The 19,347-nt window shown below is 38.0% G+C and overlaps 1 protein-coding gene across 1 annotated transcript; it reads left to right on the top strand.

Moving 5' to 3' along the window:
- The first annotated feature begins 2,879 nt into the window (after positions 1-2,879).
- gucy2f (guanylate cyclase 2F, retinal) lies at positions 2,880-17,074 on the top strand. The gene is made up of 18 exons (XM_027150789.2): positions 2,880-3,618; positions 5,061-5,362; positions 5,755-6,109; positions 6,234-6,318; positions 6,409-6,505; positions 7,204-7,332; positions 7,400-7,480; positions 7,562-7,738; positions 7,906-8,062; positions 8,177-8,326; positions 8,537-8,685; positions 9,079-9,242; positions 11,463-11,655; positions 12,480-12,654; positions 13,190-13,288; positions 15,018-15,112; positions 15,375-15,460; positions 16,614-17,074. The coding sequence occupies exons 1-18, from the start codon at positions 2,880-2,882 to the stop codon at positions 16,696-16,698; spliced, it is 3,318 nt and encodes a 1,105-aa protein (XP_027006590.2). The 3' UTR covers positions 16,699-17,074.
- The last annotated feature ends 2,273 nt before the right edge of the window (positions 17,075-19,347 follow it).

Genomic DNA, 19,347 nt, shown 5'->3' with positions numbered 1-19,347 from the left:
AATGCCACCTGAGTCACATGTTTTTCTTCTGTCCACGACTATATAATTATTGTTCGGGTTATTTCAGTACGATGTCCACTGTTCCGGGAGTACATTTGCGACCCTGCCCATTGATTGCTATAGTTGGATTTCCAGATGAAGCATCTCAGTTAAACTGTATCCAAAAAAGAAGTTATTAGTTTTACATGATTGTTGGCCAGACGTCGTCTTCTTCTTCAGCGGAAGTCCTCTGTCCCACCATCCCACTCACAATGGATAAAGGATACAGCACTTTTTATTAAGCTTGAGAAAATAAAATATACTATAAGAGGTAATACCTCCCAGCTATTTTCCATAAATGACAACCGTTTATTTCATATTTCATAAGCCTTCAGGTTTTGCCCGGATTAGGTTTTCTTTTTCTTTTGTAAATTTTAAATGACTCGTATTCAATAATTAAAAAAGGGCCAGGACCCGGGGTGGGCGGGTGGGGGGTGTGGGTTGTTCTTTTCTTTTTCTTTTTACTTTCTTTCCATTATTGTTATTATTGTTATTGTTGTAATACTTTTAACTTTACTCCTTTTTCATGTAAAACTAAAATGGGATTCTGTATTGTTATTTGACCTTGTTTCCAAAAAAAAAAGACTTAATAAAAAATAAAAAATAAAAAAAGAGCAGAAAACTCCCTCCTGTGAACATGAACTTTGCCTGCCAGTGATCAAAAAAATGATTCACTTTTGAAATTTGCATTTAAGATAAGCGGTGGTTTCAACGATTTGTTTGTTTAATCTAATTTTTAGCCTTGATTCGTTTATTTTTACAGATTATATCATAACTATATTACGTGTTTTTACTTTCCACTTGATTTATTTCACAGCGGTGGGAGTAAGTCACACATGTACAAGTCACAAGTAAGTCTCAAGTCATGAATGTCAAGTCAAAGTCAAGTCGAGTCTTTGTCAAGAAAGTCTCAAGTCTCAAATTTGCCACTTAAGTCAGACTCGAGTCAAGTCATATGACTCGAGTCCCCCATCTCTGTTTATTTCCACATGATTCATTTCTGAACGTTTTTTTTTAAAGATTCATTGAAATCCACGTCGTTGTTTTCACCTCTTTCTCATTTTGTTTTTATCTAAGATTCACTTTACACATTATTTTTTTCACGATTCGTCATTTTTATGTGCGATTATTTTCCACACGATGAAATGTTTATATTTCTAAATGACATTATTTTTTACATTTTTTTTAAACATTAAACAAACTTTCACATGACTTTTATAATTTTTTTTTATGATTTATTTCAACAATTCGTTTATTTACGCATGATCTATTTATCGAGTTTATTTCACATTCATCGCTTTTCGCAGGTGATTCTTTCAGATGACACATTTATTTAAACCTAGGACTGATTCATTCTCAGATTCTAATCTTTCTCATGACTCTTGCTTTATTTCCACACACAGATTTCCATTTCTTTTTTTCTCACGTGACTTTTTCAAATACAATTCATTCATCTTCCTGTGTGATTCTTTCAAATGACTCATTCGTTTCCACATGATTCATATGATCCATTTATTTATCCATATGTTTCATAGATTTTCCCATTATGTTTATGTTCACACACACACACACACACACACACACACACACACACACACACACACACACATATGTATGTATATATATATATATATATATATATATATATATATATATATATATGTATAATATTATATACATTATATAAATGTAAAATAATGTAAAATATATATATATATATATATATATATATATATATATATATATATATATATATATATATATATATATATATATATATAAAACAGACTGACAAAGGCAATATTCCCGAGCTGAATTAACACAGTCCACTAGATTTTTCTGTTCATGTTAATAGTTAATATGTGGGTTGAACATCAATACAGAACATAATATCCATATTTCCTTCAAAAGAAAAAACATCAAATGTTGTACATTCATCATTGTCATCCCCACACAAAACCCGTAGGTGTCTATAAAAAAAGTATTTCGAATTTATTACTAATTATTTTCCACGTATTAGTCAAAGTTAATGAATTGCTCTCTCTATGAGTAAGTACCCTGTGAGGCATAAATGCAGGCTTCATCTACAATCCTCTTACACGGCGCCTCACCAAGTATGGATTAGACCCGGGGCTCATGGTGACGTCACAGCCTGGGGTCACTTTGAGAAGACTTTATTTGAATGACCACGAAAGACTTGAGACTGTGATTATTTCTACAGGAAAATTATCACCTGTTTTTTTTAATGCAATTATATCAGTACATTTTTTCTGTCTTAATTACGATGGGCGGTGTGATGATGAGGAGACTGAGGTAACATTCAAAAGTTAAAATAATGGACAATGATGTTGACGGACTGCAGGCCTCCAGTGAGATGAGGAAATGTTGGTGTTTTTGGGGTTTGTGGTGGATGAGTGTAAACGGCGTGTACTTCGTTACTAACAGCAGGCACTAAAGATCTCTCCTGGGTGCTGAAGTGGTTTCTCTCTGCTGCTGCGCTTGGAGAGATAGTTATATGGTGCTGGTTTGGTGCATGGAAAACAGACCGTAGAGCTGGAGGAAAAAAAAACACTTGAGAAATGATCAGAAAATGTGTGATGTCTGAAGCAGATGTCCTTTGACGGATAATAAGCTAAATCACTTTTGGACTCCAGGTAAGTCCATATTTTTCCTTTCTACTTGTTTTATTGTTAATACATTTCTAAAAAGTAATGAAGTGGTCAGAAAAAAGAAAAGCAGCAACAAAACATTCTTTTCTTATGCTTTCAGCTATACGTTAGTCTGGCCCCCAAGATGGTCATATAAAATCCACCCATCCTAACGGATATAAAAAGAGGACAATGCAACAAATTCCTCTCCATTTTGTAGGTACGCTGTTGGACTTATCCAGCCGTCCGTGTTGTAACATCCTGAGAAGCAAGCACAGCCTTTCAACACTACCATTTTTCAACTTATGGACCATTCTTGCCGTTTTGACTTTTCCTTGCTGCGTGCAATGCCTCATTTTCAAAGTCGGGGTCGTCGGTCCTTGGAATTGCGACCCTGTTTATTCCAAAACGTTACCTGCTGTAGCTTCAAAGTTAGCCATTAGTAGAATAAACAAGGATGTTACTTTGGACCTGGGTTGTACGATGGACTTTGTGGTTCTCCAAGAACCATGCGAAACGTCGAAAGCTCTGACGACGTTTGTGTATTATGAAAAAGAAGCCGACGCTATCGTGGGACCTGGAAATCCAGGATACTGTAATGCAGCGACGCTCATGGGCAAGAACTGGGATAAAGCTATTTTTTCATGGGCCTGCATCAACTACGAGCTCGATCGAATTCAGAGCTACCCAACGTTCGCTCGGATCTTGCCGTCGCCTACACGGGTGCTTTACACTGTTTTAAAGTATTTTAGTTGGGCCAACATCGGCATCGTGTCCTCTAACGAGGATATATGGGTCGACACGGCTAGCAAACTAGCCAGCTCCCTCAGGAGTCAAGGACTTCCCATAGGAATTGTTGCCTCAATTGGAAATAATGACACAGACATGGAGAATGCACTGAGAAACATCCAGAACGCAGGGGAAATCAAAGGTAAAGCAAAAGCCAGTTCACGGTTAACTCTATAAGGTCAAATAGTCCACGTTGGATGCAGATGTATAAAAGCACACTTTTACTTAAGGCTAATGACCTACAGACTCCTACATATACCCTTTATGACACATGATAACATATGATGACCTAACAGCTAAATCAAATGGATTAATCTTTCATAGTTACATCACCATGATGTTCATGACTTATATCAGCCTGAAAAATGTTATAACCAGACGTTAAGTCAACAAAATCTGACTGTGGTAAATAGAAATAAGAAATTAGAAATATCATGGGTGTCATGTAGCTCTATGAACACTAGTCTTAGTTGTTTAAAGGTGATTATAATACACCCTAAGCAGCCTCTTGTTTTTCTCTATCCTAAAGAATTGGATAAGACAAAAGCTGCAGCTTACTAAGAAACCATAAAGCAGAACATCCTCTGTCCCGGTGGCTTTGTTACGACTCTGAATGGATGACACACATCATAAACACTCATTTTTATTCATTATTAAACACACCTTAGTGTCAGTGAACTAATCAGACCAGAGAGCATAAATAAAGTCTGAAATCTTTCCTCATTAAGGATGTAATGTCTCAAGCCCTGTAGCTAGGCTCTGGTCTAATAAGTTGCCTTAAGCTAACTGATTTAGATAAATAAAAAATAAGAGGTTATTATGATGTCTGTAGCATCATAATAACCTCTTTTTTTGGGTCACTGACACACTTTATTCACTGAAAACATTTTACAGCCATGTTGAGTATAGATAGTGTGCAATAATATTTATGTATTTACATTTATATTCCATATTTAATTAATCACATTGCATGTGTGTATTAAAATCATCCAAAGTGTTCTGATATTGTAGTAGGACGGGAATACACTTGTCAATCACAGTGAAACTAGCCAATCGCAGGCAACCATGAGCTCTTGCAGATCACGTTTTCTTCTGCATGTGTTACTCAGCCCCATAATGCTGCAGCCCTATAATGAAAAGATGCTTGAAGATAAGATGCTTGTGTTTCAGAGGAAGCATGTGACCTGGCTGCTGGGTGGGAATTGGCTTATTGGGTAGAAAAAAGGGGAGTAGTTAAACAAAAATAAATAAATAAATAAATAAATAAATAAATAAATAAATAAATAAAAATCATTAAAATATTTAAGTATTTCTCAGGTTTTCAAGTAAGAATTAAATAAGTATCCGACAAAATATGAAAAAAAATGTATCGATATTCATCATAGGTTAAATAAAGTGTGTCTATCTATCTATCTATCTATCTATCTATCTATCTATCTATCTATCTATCTATCTATCTATCTATCTATCTATCTATCTATCTATCCTATAGACCCAACATGTGTGCTCTTTAAATGAAGTGTTAATGAATCGGCTCTTGAATGAAGCACTTTTACAGCTCTAACCTTTTTTTATCTCTCGCAGTTATCATCATGTGCATGCATTCAGTGCTGATTGGTGGTGAAAAGCAGCTGAATTTCCTGCTAAAGGCCTATGACATGGGGTTAACAAGTGGCAGCTATGTCTTTTTACCTTATGACACTCTACTCTACAGCCTGCCCTACACCAATATCTCCTATTTTACAATTCTGAACAACCCCAAGCTACGAACAGCATACGATGCTGTGCTCACCATTACGGTAGCATCAGATCTGATGTCCTTTAGTCAGGCCTTTAATAAAGCCAAAGAACAGCGGGAGTTAAGCGTTAGCCAGGATGCTCAGCAGGTAAGGGAAAGACAAATTTATAATCACTCTTTATATTATCGTGCTCATGCTTATTTGTCTTATCTCGTGCTGATATGGAGGAATAACAATCGTTGTAAAAGAAAAAAGCTCCATGTTTAAAAGTATTTCTGCACAATGACATGTTACACATCCAAAATCTTTGTTCTTCACAACTTACATGTTAGTACTACAGGAACATAATAATAAACATACAAAGGAAGCCAATGAACTCTTTTATATGAAAGCAAACACCCCTTCGGTCCCTGGTGTAGACTCAAGTATTTAAGCTGAGCCCTAAAATACATTCAGTACTTATTGTACTTAATGTTTAAAAGCTTCCATTACTTTTTTTTTATAAAATAGTTTCCTTTCCCCATACTTCTGAATTTCAGGTTTCTCCCCTTTTTGGTACAATCTACAATGGTTTTTATCTCCTTGCCAAAGCCATGCATAACACCAGAAGAGCCGGCCAATGGTTCTCAGGAACCAACCTGGCTTTCTACACACGGAATCTGACATTTCCTGGCTTTAATCAGAACATCCAGATTGACTCACAGGGTGATGGACAGACCAACTACGTCATCTTGGACACGGATGGCTGGGGGACTGACCTCTACCTTACCTATTTGGTGGACCTTGGCTCAAACATGGTGCGCTATGCTGGCAGGTCCATCCACTATCCTGGGGGTTCTTCTCCTACTGCTGACTCTAGCTGCTGGTTCAGTCCTAAAACCATCTGCACTGGAGGTATTGAGATAACTGGATTAAATTGCTTGCATATGTCTAAACCAACAGTTTCCAAACTAACTTCTATTAATGCCATCTGACCTCGATTGACCTGACAATCTAACTTGTGTGTTGTTTACTCTAGGTGTGGATGTAATCTACGTCATCATAGTGTTTGCAATTATCTTCATTTTCATTGTCGGTGCCATTGGGATAAGTCTGTTTATTAGGTAACTCGTTGCTGTTTTACTTTATGTGTTGAAAATTAGTTGATACACTGATGAGACACTGATTATGGATCGCATGTCTTCTTTTGGCAGGAGGCGAATCCAACAACTCCAGCTGGTGAAAGGTCCCAACAGGATCTTGCTTACTCTTGAAGATCTCAGTTTCATCAATCCCCAGCTTAGCAAACGGGTACTGTGACTCTTTATCCTGGTTTGTTGCTTGATTACATTAAAAGTGTTAAAGCCACCTGAAATTTGTTGGTTGAATAATTTTTGTTATTCCTTAAAGACCTTTTCTTTAGAAAGGGACTTTTTCTTACATTAGCTACATTGACATTTTATAGGACAAAAAATTCTGCGATCTGAAATGCAAAGGGAAAACAAAAAAGTAGTGCCTAAAAGCTTCCGGCTAAATATCAAAGTCATAGTATTGGGAAGTCCAGTAGAGATGTGGGTGCATACGTTGGACCCAATACTCAGAATGCAATACAGCTACATCACAGTTGTGCTGATTTGCAGCAGGGACTTGTTAGCAATTTAGCATGGCTAGTTAATGCAATTTAAGAGCTGACAATCACAAGGCTGTTGATGGCGGTGTGAGCAGGAAAGTTAGAAGCTCATCTGTTTAAGAACAGTGTACAGATAAATAAATGAGAAAGTTGTATCGGCTAAAGATCTATAGTCCTGCTGCATTGCTCTCTTTAAGTAGAGATGAAGCAAGGACTACATTCCACTGTATCGATATTAGCAGGCAGCCAAAAAACAATGACTATATCAAACAATGAAAATTTTTCAAGGTTTCAATAAAAATCATAATGATAAAGATTAATATAAAGGCTGTACTTGGTGGATTTTTCCCTTTCTATATTGTTTCATGTGCCATGTTAGAAAATCACCCTGGAGGAACTCAGTGACTCCAAAAGCGTTGCTGATGAGAAGAGCGTGAGGTCGGCTGAACACTCAATCAACAGTCTGGCAACAGCAACTCATGAGACCTCCAACGTTGCTGTCTATGAGGTAAGCGTTTCTTTTGTGGGTTTTCCAGCTTTGTAAGAACATTACTAATAAAGACTTTTTTTAACAGGGTGATTGGGTGTGGCTCAAGAAGTTTGAGAAGGGTCAATTCAAGGAAGTCAAGCAGAGTACCACCAAAATATTTACTAAGGTATCTGCAACAATGGAACTAAAACTGCTAATCCTTATAACTAGGCTTTTGATCTATATTTTTATTTGTTTCTTCAAATAGATGAAGGACCTCAGGAATGAGAATGTTAATCCATTTCTTGGGTTCTTCTGTGACTGTGGCATGTTTGCTGTGGTCACTGAACACTGCTCAAGAGGAAGTTTACAGGACCTCCTGCGCAATGATGATGTTAAACTAGACTGGATGTTTAAGTCCTCTTTGCTTTTGGACCTCATCAAGGTGTCTTCTAAACTTCTAAGTGACAAAAAAAATGTGTAGCAGAGAATTGGATCTTGTGATTGGTTTGTCTAAACAATCCATAGAGAATAAAAAATATTTTTGAATTATGTGTTTAATTATATCTTTAAAAAAAAAAAGGTCTAAGGATTTTGTCTTGTTTCAAACAGGGAATGAAATATCTTCACCATCGTGAATTCCCTCATGGCCGACTGAAGTCACGTAACTGTGTTGTGGATGGGCGATTTGTGCTCAAGATCACAGATTACGGTTTCAATGAGCTTCTTGAATCCCAGAAAGCTCCAAAGGAGGAACATTCACCAGAAGGTATGATCCTGCTCTCTCTTCTACAAATAAAGTTTACTTAGTCTACAAAAAAAAAAAAAAAAAAAAACATCATATAGCAATAAGCATTAGTTCAGTTCTGGCTTTGTTCCTCAGATCTATTCTGGACAGCTCCTGAGCTTCTCAGGGACCCTGAGAGCCCTCGAAAAGGGACTTTTAAAGGTGATGTATATAGCTTCGCGATCATACTCCAAGAAGTAGTCGTCCGTGGTGCTCCGTACTGCATGCTTGGGCTACCCCCTGAAGGTTAGTTGAATGAACACATCACAGTTCGAATAAAAATTTCTAAACATTTCCATTGTGAAAAATCCTTTTTTATGTTATTATTGTGCTCATTGTGTTTCGTCAATGAACTTGGTTTAGAGTTGCCTGTTTGTTTGGTGGTCACTTTGTACCATCTTGTATCTCTTGGCCACCCTAAAACGAGCGCTAAATTGTATCTTGTATTTTCTGCAGAGATCATTAGGAAGGTGAAGAAACCTCCCCCTATGTGCAGGCCTACGGTTGCTCCAGACCAAGCTCCCCTAGAGTGCATCCAACTGATGAAACAATGTTGGAGTGAACAGCCTGACAGGAGACCTGCCTTTGATGAAATATTTGATCAGGTAGATCTGATGCCAGAGCATTTTGTTACTTCCAATTAGTTTATTGAGCCAGTGTACTTCCTACAAGTGTAAGCAGTCTGGGCTTCACAAGTGCAGTGTCAGAGGATATAAGCAATTTAACAGCCAATCTGGACATCTGCCAGATTATGTGGGAAACGCTGAGCTGCTGTATTCTCCTCTTAGCACACTGACCTATTGTGTAGTTGGCAAATTGAATCTGTTCATGTGCTTTAGAGGAAGGGATTACCAATGGACAAATCTTTGTAGAAATATACCTTTCAAATGTATAATTCACACAATCTACTTCATCTCTTAGCGGTATATTTTGACTTGAATCGACTTGAATGAAAATTCATTTATAATCAATACAACATTTCTGTACCCCTTTTAAAGTTCAAGCTTATAAACAAAGGCAAGAAGACCAACATCATAGACTCGATGTTGCGCATGCTGGAGCAGTACTCCTCAAACCTTGAAGATCTAATCAGAGAAAGGACCGAAGAGTTGGAGATAGAGAAACAACGGACAGAGAAACTACTGTCTGAAATGCTCCCGCCGTAAGAATGTATTAAATATATAAGATGTGACGTGATGTTCGCTTTATGAAATACACACTTCACTTTAGAGCTGTTTTGGTTTTACCCCTCCTGAACACCAGGGATGGTGAGATTTGCTTAGATCAAACGGATATTCAATGCAGAAATTTTTCATGACAGGAAAGCTATTGCCCCAGAACACTAGTTTTTACGGTTTCCCTTCCAAAGCCTCACAAGTCAAACCATTACAAGCTGACCACTCTTTAGCACCATGGCTGTTTTTGAGATGTGTTCAAGTGCTGCCCTGTTTCTGAAACCTGGGGCTATCTCTGTATATGATGACTGGCTCTTAGGAGCAGGTCACTGTTATACTATTTGTAGACATTGATTGTTGATGGCAGGTGATATCAGTAGGCCACTTGGCTTGCTGCGTCTACAAGCTTTTAGGAAGCGTATTATCGACAGGCGGCTGTACATTAAATACTACAAAGGAGAGACTCAATCTTAATCTAATCTATTTTGGATTTCAAAGAAACAATGGCCAATAAGATTTATAGTAAGCATTGATGTGTCCATGGGGGCACGGCGGCTTAGTGGTTAGCATGTTCGGTGTTCGATTCCCGCCTCTGCCTTGTGTTTGGAGTTTCCTCCTGGTACTCCGGTTTCCTCCCTCGGTCCAAAGACATGCATGGTAGGTTGATTGGCATCTCTGGAAAATTGTCTGTAGTGTGTGTGTGTGAGTGAATGAGAGTGTGTGTGCCCTGCGATTGGTTGGCACTCCGTCCAGGGTGTATCCTGCCTCGATGCCCGATGATGCCTGAGATAGGCACAGGCTCCCCGTGACCCGAGAAGTTCGGATAAGCGGTAGTAAATGAATGAATGATGCATCCATTCCTGGTTGCAAAGCAGTGTGTACCAGCCTTGTGTGAGATTAGAACACAAAAACCGGGTGAAATTATGGATGGTTGCTCTGGTTTTCAGTTTGTATTTTTGTTCCACTTGACCAAATTCAGATAATAATCATTAAGACTGCACAAGGCTGCGGAACAAATTAAGTCTCTACCTATCTCACTACCAGTGTCTTATCAGGGCAATGATTCAGGGACAAACCTATTGCCAGAGCAGTACGCTCACTTGGAGAAAATGCATTGGCCCATGACTGGCCTCACCATCTAATACAGTGATCCCTTGTTTATCGCGGTTAATGGGGACCGGAACCCTTCGCAATAGGTGAAAATCCGCGAAGTAGGATTGGCTCTAAGTTTGACCTTTTCACTGATGGTTATCATCTTCCTCTTCCTCTTGGGCTCACTAGAGTAATCTTTCACAGGGGCACGGCAGTTAGGAGGCATTGTAAGGGCTTAACGAAACATTGTTCAAACACAATACGTGAGACACAGTTGACAGCGTGAACGAGAGTGGCGAGATACAACAAGGGAAGAAGCTGGGAGAGGATGCTATGATGCGCAGCCAATCGGCTCAGATCTCGCGCCGGGAACCAATCATGTGCCCGTGGTTATGTAAAAAAACTTTGAGAGAGTTTCTCTCTTTGTCTGGCATCCTGGGAAAGTGTTTTTATTTTTATTTTTCGATGAATATTTTTGGAAAATCAGAGATGCACTGAGGCCGCGAAACTTGAACCGCGAAACTTGAACTGCAAAGTGGTGAGGGATTACTGTATACACCTTTCCTCCTCTGCTACACAGCATTTGGAGTCCTGCTTGCTTTCCTGAAGGCCAGGAAGACAATAGCTTAAATCAGAACACCCTGGTGGAATCTATGACATTGTATACGATGCACTACCACAGGGATTTTAACCTCCCCTGGCAGGATAAAACACAGTGCTAGCAACACATTTAACTGTCGGTCTCAGAAACATAGATACCAGGGTTTGCCATCACTCTGAATTAGTGCTAACCAAATGAGAACCCAAGAAGGTTCCAGAAAAAAAATGGCTGCTTCATAGTAATATCTACAGAAAACACTGCACCGTTTTGTGTCACTTTCTGACTTATTTTGGTCTCAAGTGCAAGAAAGTATACAGGTTATTCTCACCATCCCTCTATGAGTCGAGTTCATATAACTATAGATACATATACAATATAACATTCTCTTTTATGTGTGATTATAAGAAGAAGTTTGATAGTTATTAATTATGCACATATAGTGAATTGCTCTATTGCTTTAAATTCTTTTGAAATGACATGTTCTAGTCTTATTCAAGAGCCTGACATCTTACAGATCTGTGGCTGAGGCACTGAAAACAGGTGCGACGGTGGAGCCAGAGTACTTTGACCAGGTTACCATCTACTTTAGTGATATAGTGGGTTTCACAACAATCTCCTCACTCAGCGATCCAATCGAGGTTGTAGATCTGCTCAATGACCTCTATACACTATTTGACGCAGTGTTGAGTAACCATGATGTATACAAGGTAAGATCAGAATGGATGTATCCATTATGCTAATCTGTAAATGGACTATTTTTACAATACAAATTTTTGCTTACTTACATGTTATGTTAGTATTTCCCTAAAATATCTTGAACTGATAAGGTGGTAACAGAAAGAGAATTAAAGATTGCACATATTAAGCTTAGGGAATTTAGCTAGTTTGTTAACGACAGAAATTTTTAAGATTTTATTTGTTAACAAATAAAGAAGTTTGTGAGGACCAGTTAGCAATGCGCTACGGTTACTTATAGTAAACTATTGTATATTTGCAGCACACAATATCTGTCATGAATGCGGGAATAAAACGGACCCAAATGCAGGATAGCCAAATAAACGGGGTTTAATAACAAAAGACACGAAACATGACACGGACTATAGACAGGACAACAGGACAAAACAACAGTAGATTCCGCACTGCACAAGGCAACGCAGCAAAGTTAAATAAACAAAGGTAATGACAATGGGAAACATGTGTGTGGATACTGGAGGAGCAGACAAAGGCAGGGCAGACACTTGAAGAGGAACATATACAAAACGCACATGGTCAAAGTCCGGGTCCTAACAATATCACTAAACTCAGGATTTCTTTCTGAATTGACCATTTGGCTAATGGCCAATGTTCTCAATGTGTAATAAGTCAATGGAATATAGGTGTAGTGCAGCATGATAGCACAGCAGATGTTCCTAGCCAATTTTTCTCAGTTTCTTTCCCCAGACTTTTAAACAAATGGTTTAAAATTGCATGTTTAGAGGCACTGTAATCTATTCATCCTTGCAACCCAGGAAACAATTATTTTCCCTGGTAGGTGGAAACCATTGGAGATGCCTACATGGTCGCCTCAGGGCTTCCAAAGAGGAATGGGAATAAGCATGCAGCTGAGATTGCCAACATGTCCTTGAACATCTTGAGCTCTGTGGGATCTTTTAAAATGCGTCACATGCCAGAAGTTCCAGTCAGGATAAGAATAGGCATTCACTCAGGTAGGTGACTTCAGTTAGAACCTGAATAATTGGCTGTGTGTAAAGTCATCCAGTTTATTGGACTTTATTTTAACAGTATCTCAAGTTTATTTGCCAAAGTGTGAGGAAATTAAACTTTTCTGAACCACAGACACTCACAATGGAGGTGCTGTGGCCTTCAGAAGTAATAATAATAATAATAATAATAATAATAATAATAATAATAATAATAATAATAAGCTCTAGAATAATCACCCCTCAAAGTAGAGAGATGTCTGGACACCATTATTTATAGAACCATTATGGCTCCAGTGTTTTCAGGTTAATTCACACCTCCTAACTTGCCAAATTAACACATTTCATGATGCTAAAGAAAATAGATACAGAGATAATGACGTTAATGGGCAGAATTTAGGTACAAATCTACAGTATCCAGAATAAAGGGTGGGACTTGGAAATAAGCAGTAAACCACAGTAACAAACTAAAGAACATTTAAATGTTCTGCAGTCTGCTTGTGGAAATAACACTCACCCAAAGTGCACTGTCTCTCTATAGGGTCATGTGTTGCTGGAGTTGTGGGTCTAACAATGCCTAGATACTGCCTTTTTGGTGATACAGTCAACACCGCCTCTCGTATGGAATCTACGGGATTGCGTGAGTAAATATTTTTGTAGACTTTCTGTTAATGCGCCACAAGTATTTTCTAAAAAACTGCATGACCTGAAGTATTTTTTCTTCTTATAACACAGCTATTATAATTATTTGAATTGAAGTATGATACAGCATACCTTTTATCCATCTTACACAAGCAAGAGTGCAGTTATCACCGGCTGTGCATTGCCAGAGACATGAGTAAACTTGTTGTCTTTTCCTCCTTTCCATCTTCAGCTGACAATTCCTGAGAAGTTCATTCATTATTTAGGTGTAGATCAATAGGGAAGATGTTTAATTACCGGTTTGTGACAAATCCTAGCATATCCAAGCTGCCACTGCTGGGCCCTTGAGGAAGGCCCGTAGTCCTCAACTGCTCGGTTATATAAACAAAATAAATATAAGTTGCTCTGGATAAGAGCTTCTGCCAAATGCCATTAATGTAAATGATGTCCCAACTCTGCTGTAGTAAGCGTTTCACAGACAGACAAGCGAGTGATACAGAGATCGAAACATCTCAAGGTTATAGGAAATAGGACTCTGCTCGACCAATCAGTTTAATGGACCAGAACTGACTGTTGTATAATCAATTTGGCATTTGTTCTGCAAGGCACATTCCTCTTATCAACTCACATTATATCAGCTAACAGTCTTTTCTTTGGTCTTCTGCCTCTGTTTTATAAAAATGCACAGCTGCTCATGTTTCTCCTGGAACAGTTACTAACGAATACAAGGTTCTGACACTGGAGGCTGCTTTCATAGATGTTAACCCTTGTATGTTGTTCGTATTTTTGTTACTCAACATTTTATGTTAAAATACTGTACAGATGTTTACTTCATCCCAATTACAAGCAATATAAACAGCATATATGGTTAATATTTGCCCTTTACCTTTATTACATCACATTTTTTAATTAAAGTGCTACTCGTGGTTTAATAGTTTTTCAAAACTATTGATGTTTATGAACATGGGTCCCACAGACCCGAACATCATACAAGGGTTAAATAAGCCAACAAAAATAAAGTACATTTTTTTTTTCCATGAAGAAAATCTTTGAATATACAATTTTCTTAGTTGCATAAACTTCTTTAATATGTTTATTAATAGTCTTAGGGTGTGCAAGTGCTAGCCTTAAGGGACCTTGTAAAAGTTGCTACTACAAAATAATATACAATAATTAAGACCTTGATGGCATAAATCTAGAACAAAAAAATTTAATTGAGCATTTTTAATTGTGCCGGACAAAACTTTGGCGCGTAACTTATCCCGCAGCTTTTGTCCTAGACCCATGAATGAGGTGTCAAATTGACCGGCTCATTGAGGAGAGGTGTGCTATTATAAGCGATTGGAATTCCAGAATTCCCGGTACGGAAGCTCAAAATGGCTTTTTTTCCCATAGACTTCCATTATAAATTTTGGAGGTTCATAACTCTCGGTAAGTTTTCGAGTGATTACTCCGGACAAAGGTTTATTTCAGTAGCAACTTTTGTCCAAAAGTATTGGCACCCCACCGGGTATTCATGTGACGTGTGTGTGTGTGTGTGTGTATATATATATATATATATATATATATATATATATATATATATATATATATATATATATATATATATATATATAAAATAGGTCAGTTTACCCAAACACCACACATCTGATCGGTCTGTTGTGGTATAAGACAATGATATTGTATAGCTGTTCCTGTTATCTCTTAACACTCAGGTTTTCTTACAGCTTATAGAATTCATGTGAACATAAGCACTTTGAAGATTCTCCAATCACTGAATGAGGGCTATCAGATCGAAGTTAGAGGAAAGACCGAGCTTAAGGTACAAACCCTTTCGATTCATTTTCCATACATCATGTGTTCTCACCTTCATCTGCTCTTCATACGTTCTCACTAGTGTAATAAAAGCAACGACAATACGCTCCAGCTTCCTTTATTTTCTCTATATACCTCTGTTTGGAAAACATAATCAGCATATAAAATCAAGAATGTTTTTGACAGTGAATTTAAAATGGCTGATTAGACCTGAAACTCTGACTTATTGCATCTCGTCGGATTTGATCTGTTGTCTGATGTGTGTTCAGGGTAAAGGGATTGAAGAAACATACTGGCTCGTTGGGAAAACGAACTTTAATAAGCCTTTACCGAAGCCTCCTGAGATCAAAGCAGGGTAAGAAGATGAATTATCTTAAATATATATCTTAATTTTTTACTATATTAATTCTTTTTTCTCTTTATGTTTAACTTCTGTACTATGTTTATGTTCTGTAAAGATGCTTTGACACGAAGCCCATTGTTAAAAGCGCTATACAAATAGACTTGAATTAAATTAAATGCTAGTATGACTTTAATACCGAGAAAAAAAATGTATGTACTATATAAATGTGTACTGGGTAAAATACTACACTGTTATCATTATTTTTCTTTTTTTCCTTTTTTGGAATTGATTATTTAATCTTTACTTACTTACTTATTTACTTACTTATTTACTTACCTATTTACTTACTTACACTTAATCTAAATTGTTGGATGGTGAAATCTTGTGCATCAGGGATAACCACGGTTTGAGCGCTGAAGACATTGCTGCTTACAAGAAAAAGAAAGCTGAGAAAAAGGCTTGAGGTTCTGAGTGAGAAAGCACGGAGGTAGCGACTCGCATGCCGCGCTGTATCGTGTGATGTGTGGTGTTAAAGATGACCTGATTTGTTTAGTGAAATCTTTGGAGTAGTTGTTTTTTGTTCGCTTGCCTCACCATCGTTCGTGTTTCATCAGTATGTGGGATTTAGTTTGGTTTCTTTTCTTTTCAGTAGAATGCATGCACGGTGACGCTGATCTGATATGTGATGTGCGGATAAGTGCAAAAGTTTGCATCCCCTAATAAAATGATCATATTTTCAGATGTTCAGTCATGTTCAATCATAGCATGGTTATAAGCCGACATGATACTGTGATAAGTTTAATCGATACTATTTAATGTGAAATAAATGTGAACTTTTTTTCTTTTCTTATCTTTTTGGTCTTTAAATTAGAGATGTTGAATAGAAATCTATCAATTTAATAGCAATTTTAATATAGGTTTAGCAGATTGAGAAACAACCAATCGCAGGAACGTTAAATGAGCATATGATACTGTGTTGTTGACAAAAAATACAGGTGAAAAGATTTTCACCCAGCACCTAAAGGGGAGGCAAACTTTTGCATTTTATAAATTGCAAATATTATGTGTATCAAATTTTTTTGGAATCATTTTTTAATTTGAAATCAGATTGAAATCCGAGGTTTTCTGAAATCTCTGATTCTTTTATGTGATATTCTCATTTTAGGGATAACTGGCAGGACATGGTGACAGAAGAGATCAAGGCGATTTTCCGGAAAGCAAACAGACAAGTGGACAAGCCCAAAATCTGAAAGCGAAGTAGAAAGACACAGGAAAAAAATGACAAAGACGAAGGAGAAAGAATATAGGTTGGCTGGCAGAGACCTATAGGAGTGTGTGAGTGTGTATCCGTCTGTGATTGCTGCAGCTTACAGAGACTTCTTTAATAGGATTGACCCTCGTCTGTCTAATCTGCCTCTGGCCAGCACAGCAAAAAGAGCAGCACGCTAATGAAATGAGAGATGAGGGAAACAGGGGATCAGAGAGAGTGTGTTCTTGCTCTGGATGAACTGCAGGCACCGGTCATTTGCTTTGGCCACCAAGTGGCTCTTTGCTCATATACACTCAGGTTTTGTCCATCATCAAGATCTCAGAGATCAGATATATTTATGCTAATTAATTAATAATTACTGTATATTGTTGTGTTTTCTCTCTATTGTGTGTGTGTGTGTGTGTGTGTGTGTGTGTGTGTGTGTGTGTGTGTGTGTGTGTGTGTGTGTGTGTGTGTGTGTGTGTGTGTGTGTGTGTGTGTGTGTGTGTGTGTGTGTGAGTGTGTGTGAGTGTGTGTGAGTATGTGTGTGTGTGTGTGTGTGTGTGTGTGTGTGTGTGTGTGTGTGTGTGTGTGTGTGTGTGTGTGTGAGTGAGTGAGTGAGTGAGACTGTGTGTGTGTGTGTGTGTGTGTGTGTGTGTGTGTGTGTGTGTGTGTGTGTGTGTGTGTGTGTGTGTGTGTGTGTGTGAGTGAGTGAGACTGTGTGTGTGCGTGTGTGTGTGAGTGTGTGTGAGTGTGTGTGAGTATGAGTGTGTGTGTGTGTGTGTGTGTGTGTGTGTGTGTGTGTGTGTGTGTGTGTGTGTGTGTGTGTGTGTGTGTGTGTGTGTGTGTGTGAGTGAGTGAGTGAGTGAGACTGTGTGTGTGTGTGTGTGTGTGTGTGTGTGTGTGTGTGTGTGTGTGTGTGTGTGTGAGTGAGTGAGTGAGTGAGTGTGTGTGTGTGTGTGTGTGTGTGTGTGTGTGTGTGTGTGTGTGTGTGTGTGTGTGTGTGTGAGTGAGTGAGTGAGTGAGTGTGTGTGTGTGTGTGTGTGTGTGTGTGTGTGTGTGTGTGTGTGTGTGTGTGTGTGTGTGAGTGAGTGAGACTGTGTGTGTGCGTGTGTGTGTGTGTGTGTGTGTGTGTGTCATGTGAGAGTGTCTGCAATCTCCCTAAAGTAAAAAGATGATGACTGGGTAATCAAATTGGCCAAGATTTTAGCCTTTACCTAAGGTTACATTCTTTATTAATAAATCATGGGGAAATGGTTTAATAAGCTATGATTTTGTTCACAATAACAAGAAGACAAAAAGAAAAAGAGAAAAAAAATCAAATCACTAGAAAGCAGAGCCCATTATGTAAAAATAAAATACTTGGCTTTACATAGGACAATGATGAGCAAATTAATCATCTGTTTGTTTGTTTTTTTAATCCATATGCATATAAGGCAAGTTCATAAAATTGTAATTAATTTGTTCATTTTCTGTTCATTCTGTCTAAATGTTTTCTTTTAAAGCCCATTACCCAACACTACATTTGTACGTATTCATATATGTTTTTAAAAATAAAGCTGTTTTAGTTGCTTGGCCTATTAAATCATATTAATAATAAATATTTATAAATATAATATATAAAATCCATGAAATATATATTTAGCTAATAACAGAGGTACTGAAAGTGACGTGACATACGGCTAAGTACGGTGACCCATACTCAGAATTTGTTCTCTGCGTTTAACCCATCCAAAGTGCACACACACACTGTGAACACACACACAGTAAACAAACACACACCGTAAACAAACACACACCGCAAACAAACACACAAACACCGTAAACAAACACACTGTAAACAAACACACAAACACCGTAAACACACACACCGTAAACAAACACACAAACACTGTAAACACACACACCGTAAACAAACACACAAACACCGTAAACACACACACACACCATAAACAAACACACACCGTAAACAAACACAGTAAACAAACACACACCGTAAACAAACACACACCGCAAACAAACACACAAACACCGTAAACACACACACACCGTAAACAAACACACAAACACCGTAAACACACACACACCATAAACAAACACACACAGTAAACAAACACACAAACACCGTAAACACACACACACACCATAAACAAACACACCCCGTAAACACACACACTGTAAACAAACACACAAACACCGTAAACAAACACACACACCCAGAGCAGTGGGCAGCCATTTATGCTGCAGTGCCCAAGGAGCAGTTGGGGGGTTCGGTGCCTTGCTCAAGGGCACCTCAGTCATGGCCAGCCCGAGACTCGAACCCACAAACTTCGGGTTAGGAGTCAAACTCTCTAACCATTACGCCATGACTGCCCGTGCCCCCTGTACATGGATTTACAGTATCACTGCATTATGCTAGTCATTAATGTATCAATGAATTTTTCTAGCTTTGTAGCATTCTGGCTATGGATGGAAAGAAGCACATGGAAGGAACGTTTTGGGTGGTGTTTGAATGACAGAGAATAACATTTTAATAACATTCAGCCCATTTTTCAACACTGAATCTAAAAAAACGTGCAAAGAATTTAGTTAACTAAACATGCAAATATATTACAAAATGCTTTAAAACAGTCAAAATGCCGAAAACAAA

This window comes from Tachysurus fulvidraco, chromosome 11, assembly GCF_022655615.1.
Source record: "Tachysurus fulvidraco isolate hzauxx_2018 chromosome 11, HZAU_PFXX_2.0, whole genome shotgun sequence".
NCBI classification, from domain to species: domain Eukaryota; kingdom Metazoa; phylum Chordata; class Actinopteri; order Siluriformes; family Bagridae; genus Tachysurus; species Tachysurus fulvidraco.
Note: the sequence above shows the minus strand (reverse complement) of the source record. Positions and strands in the feature narration are given on the sequence as shown.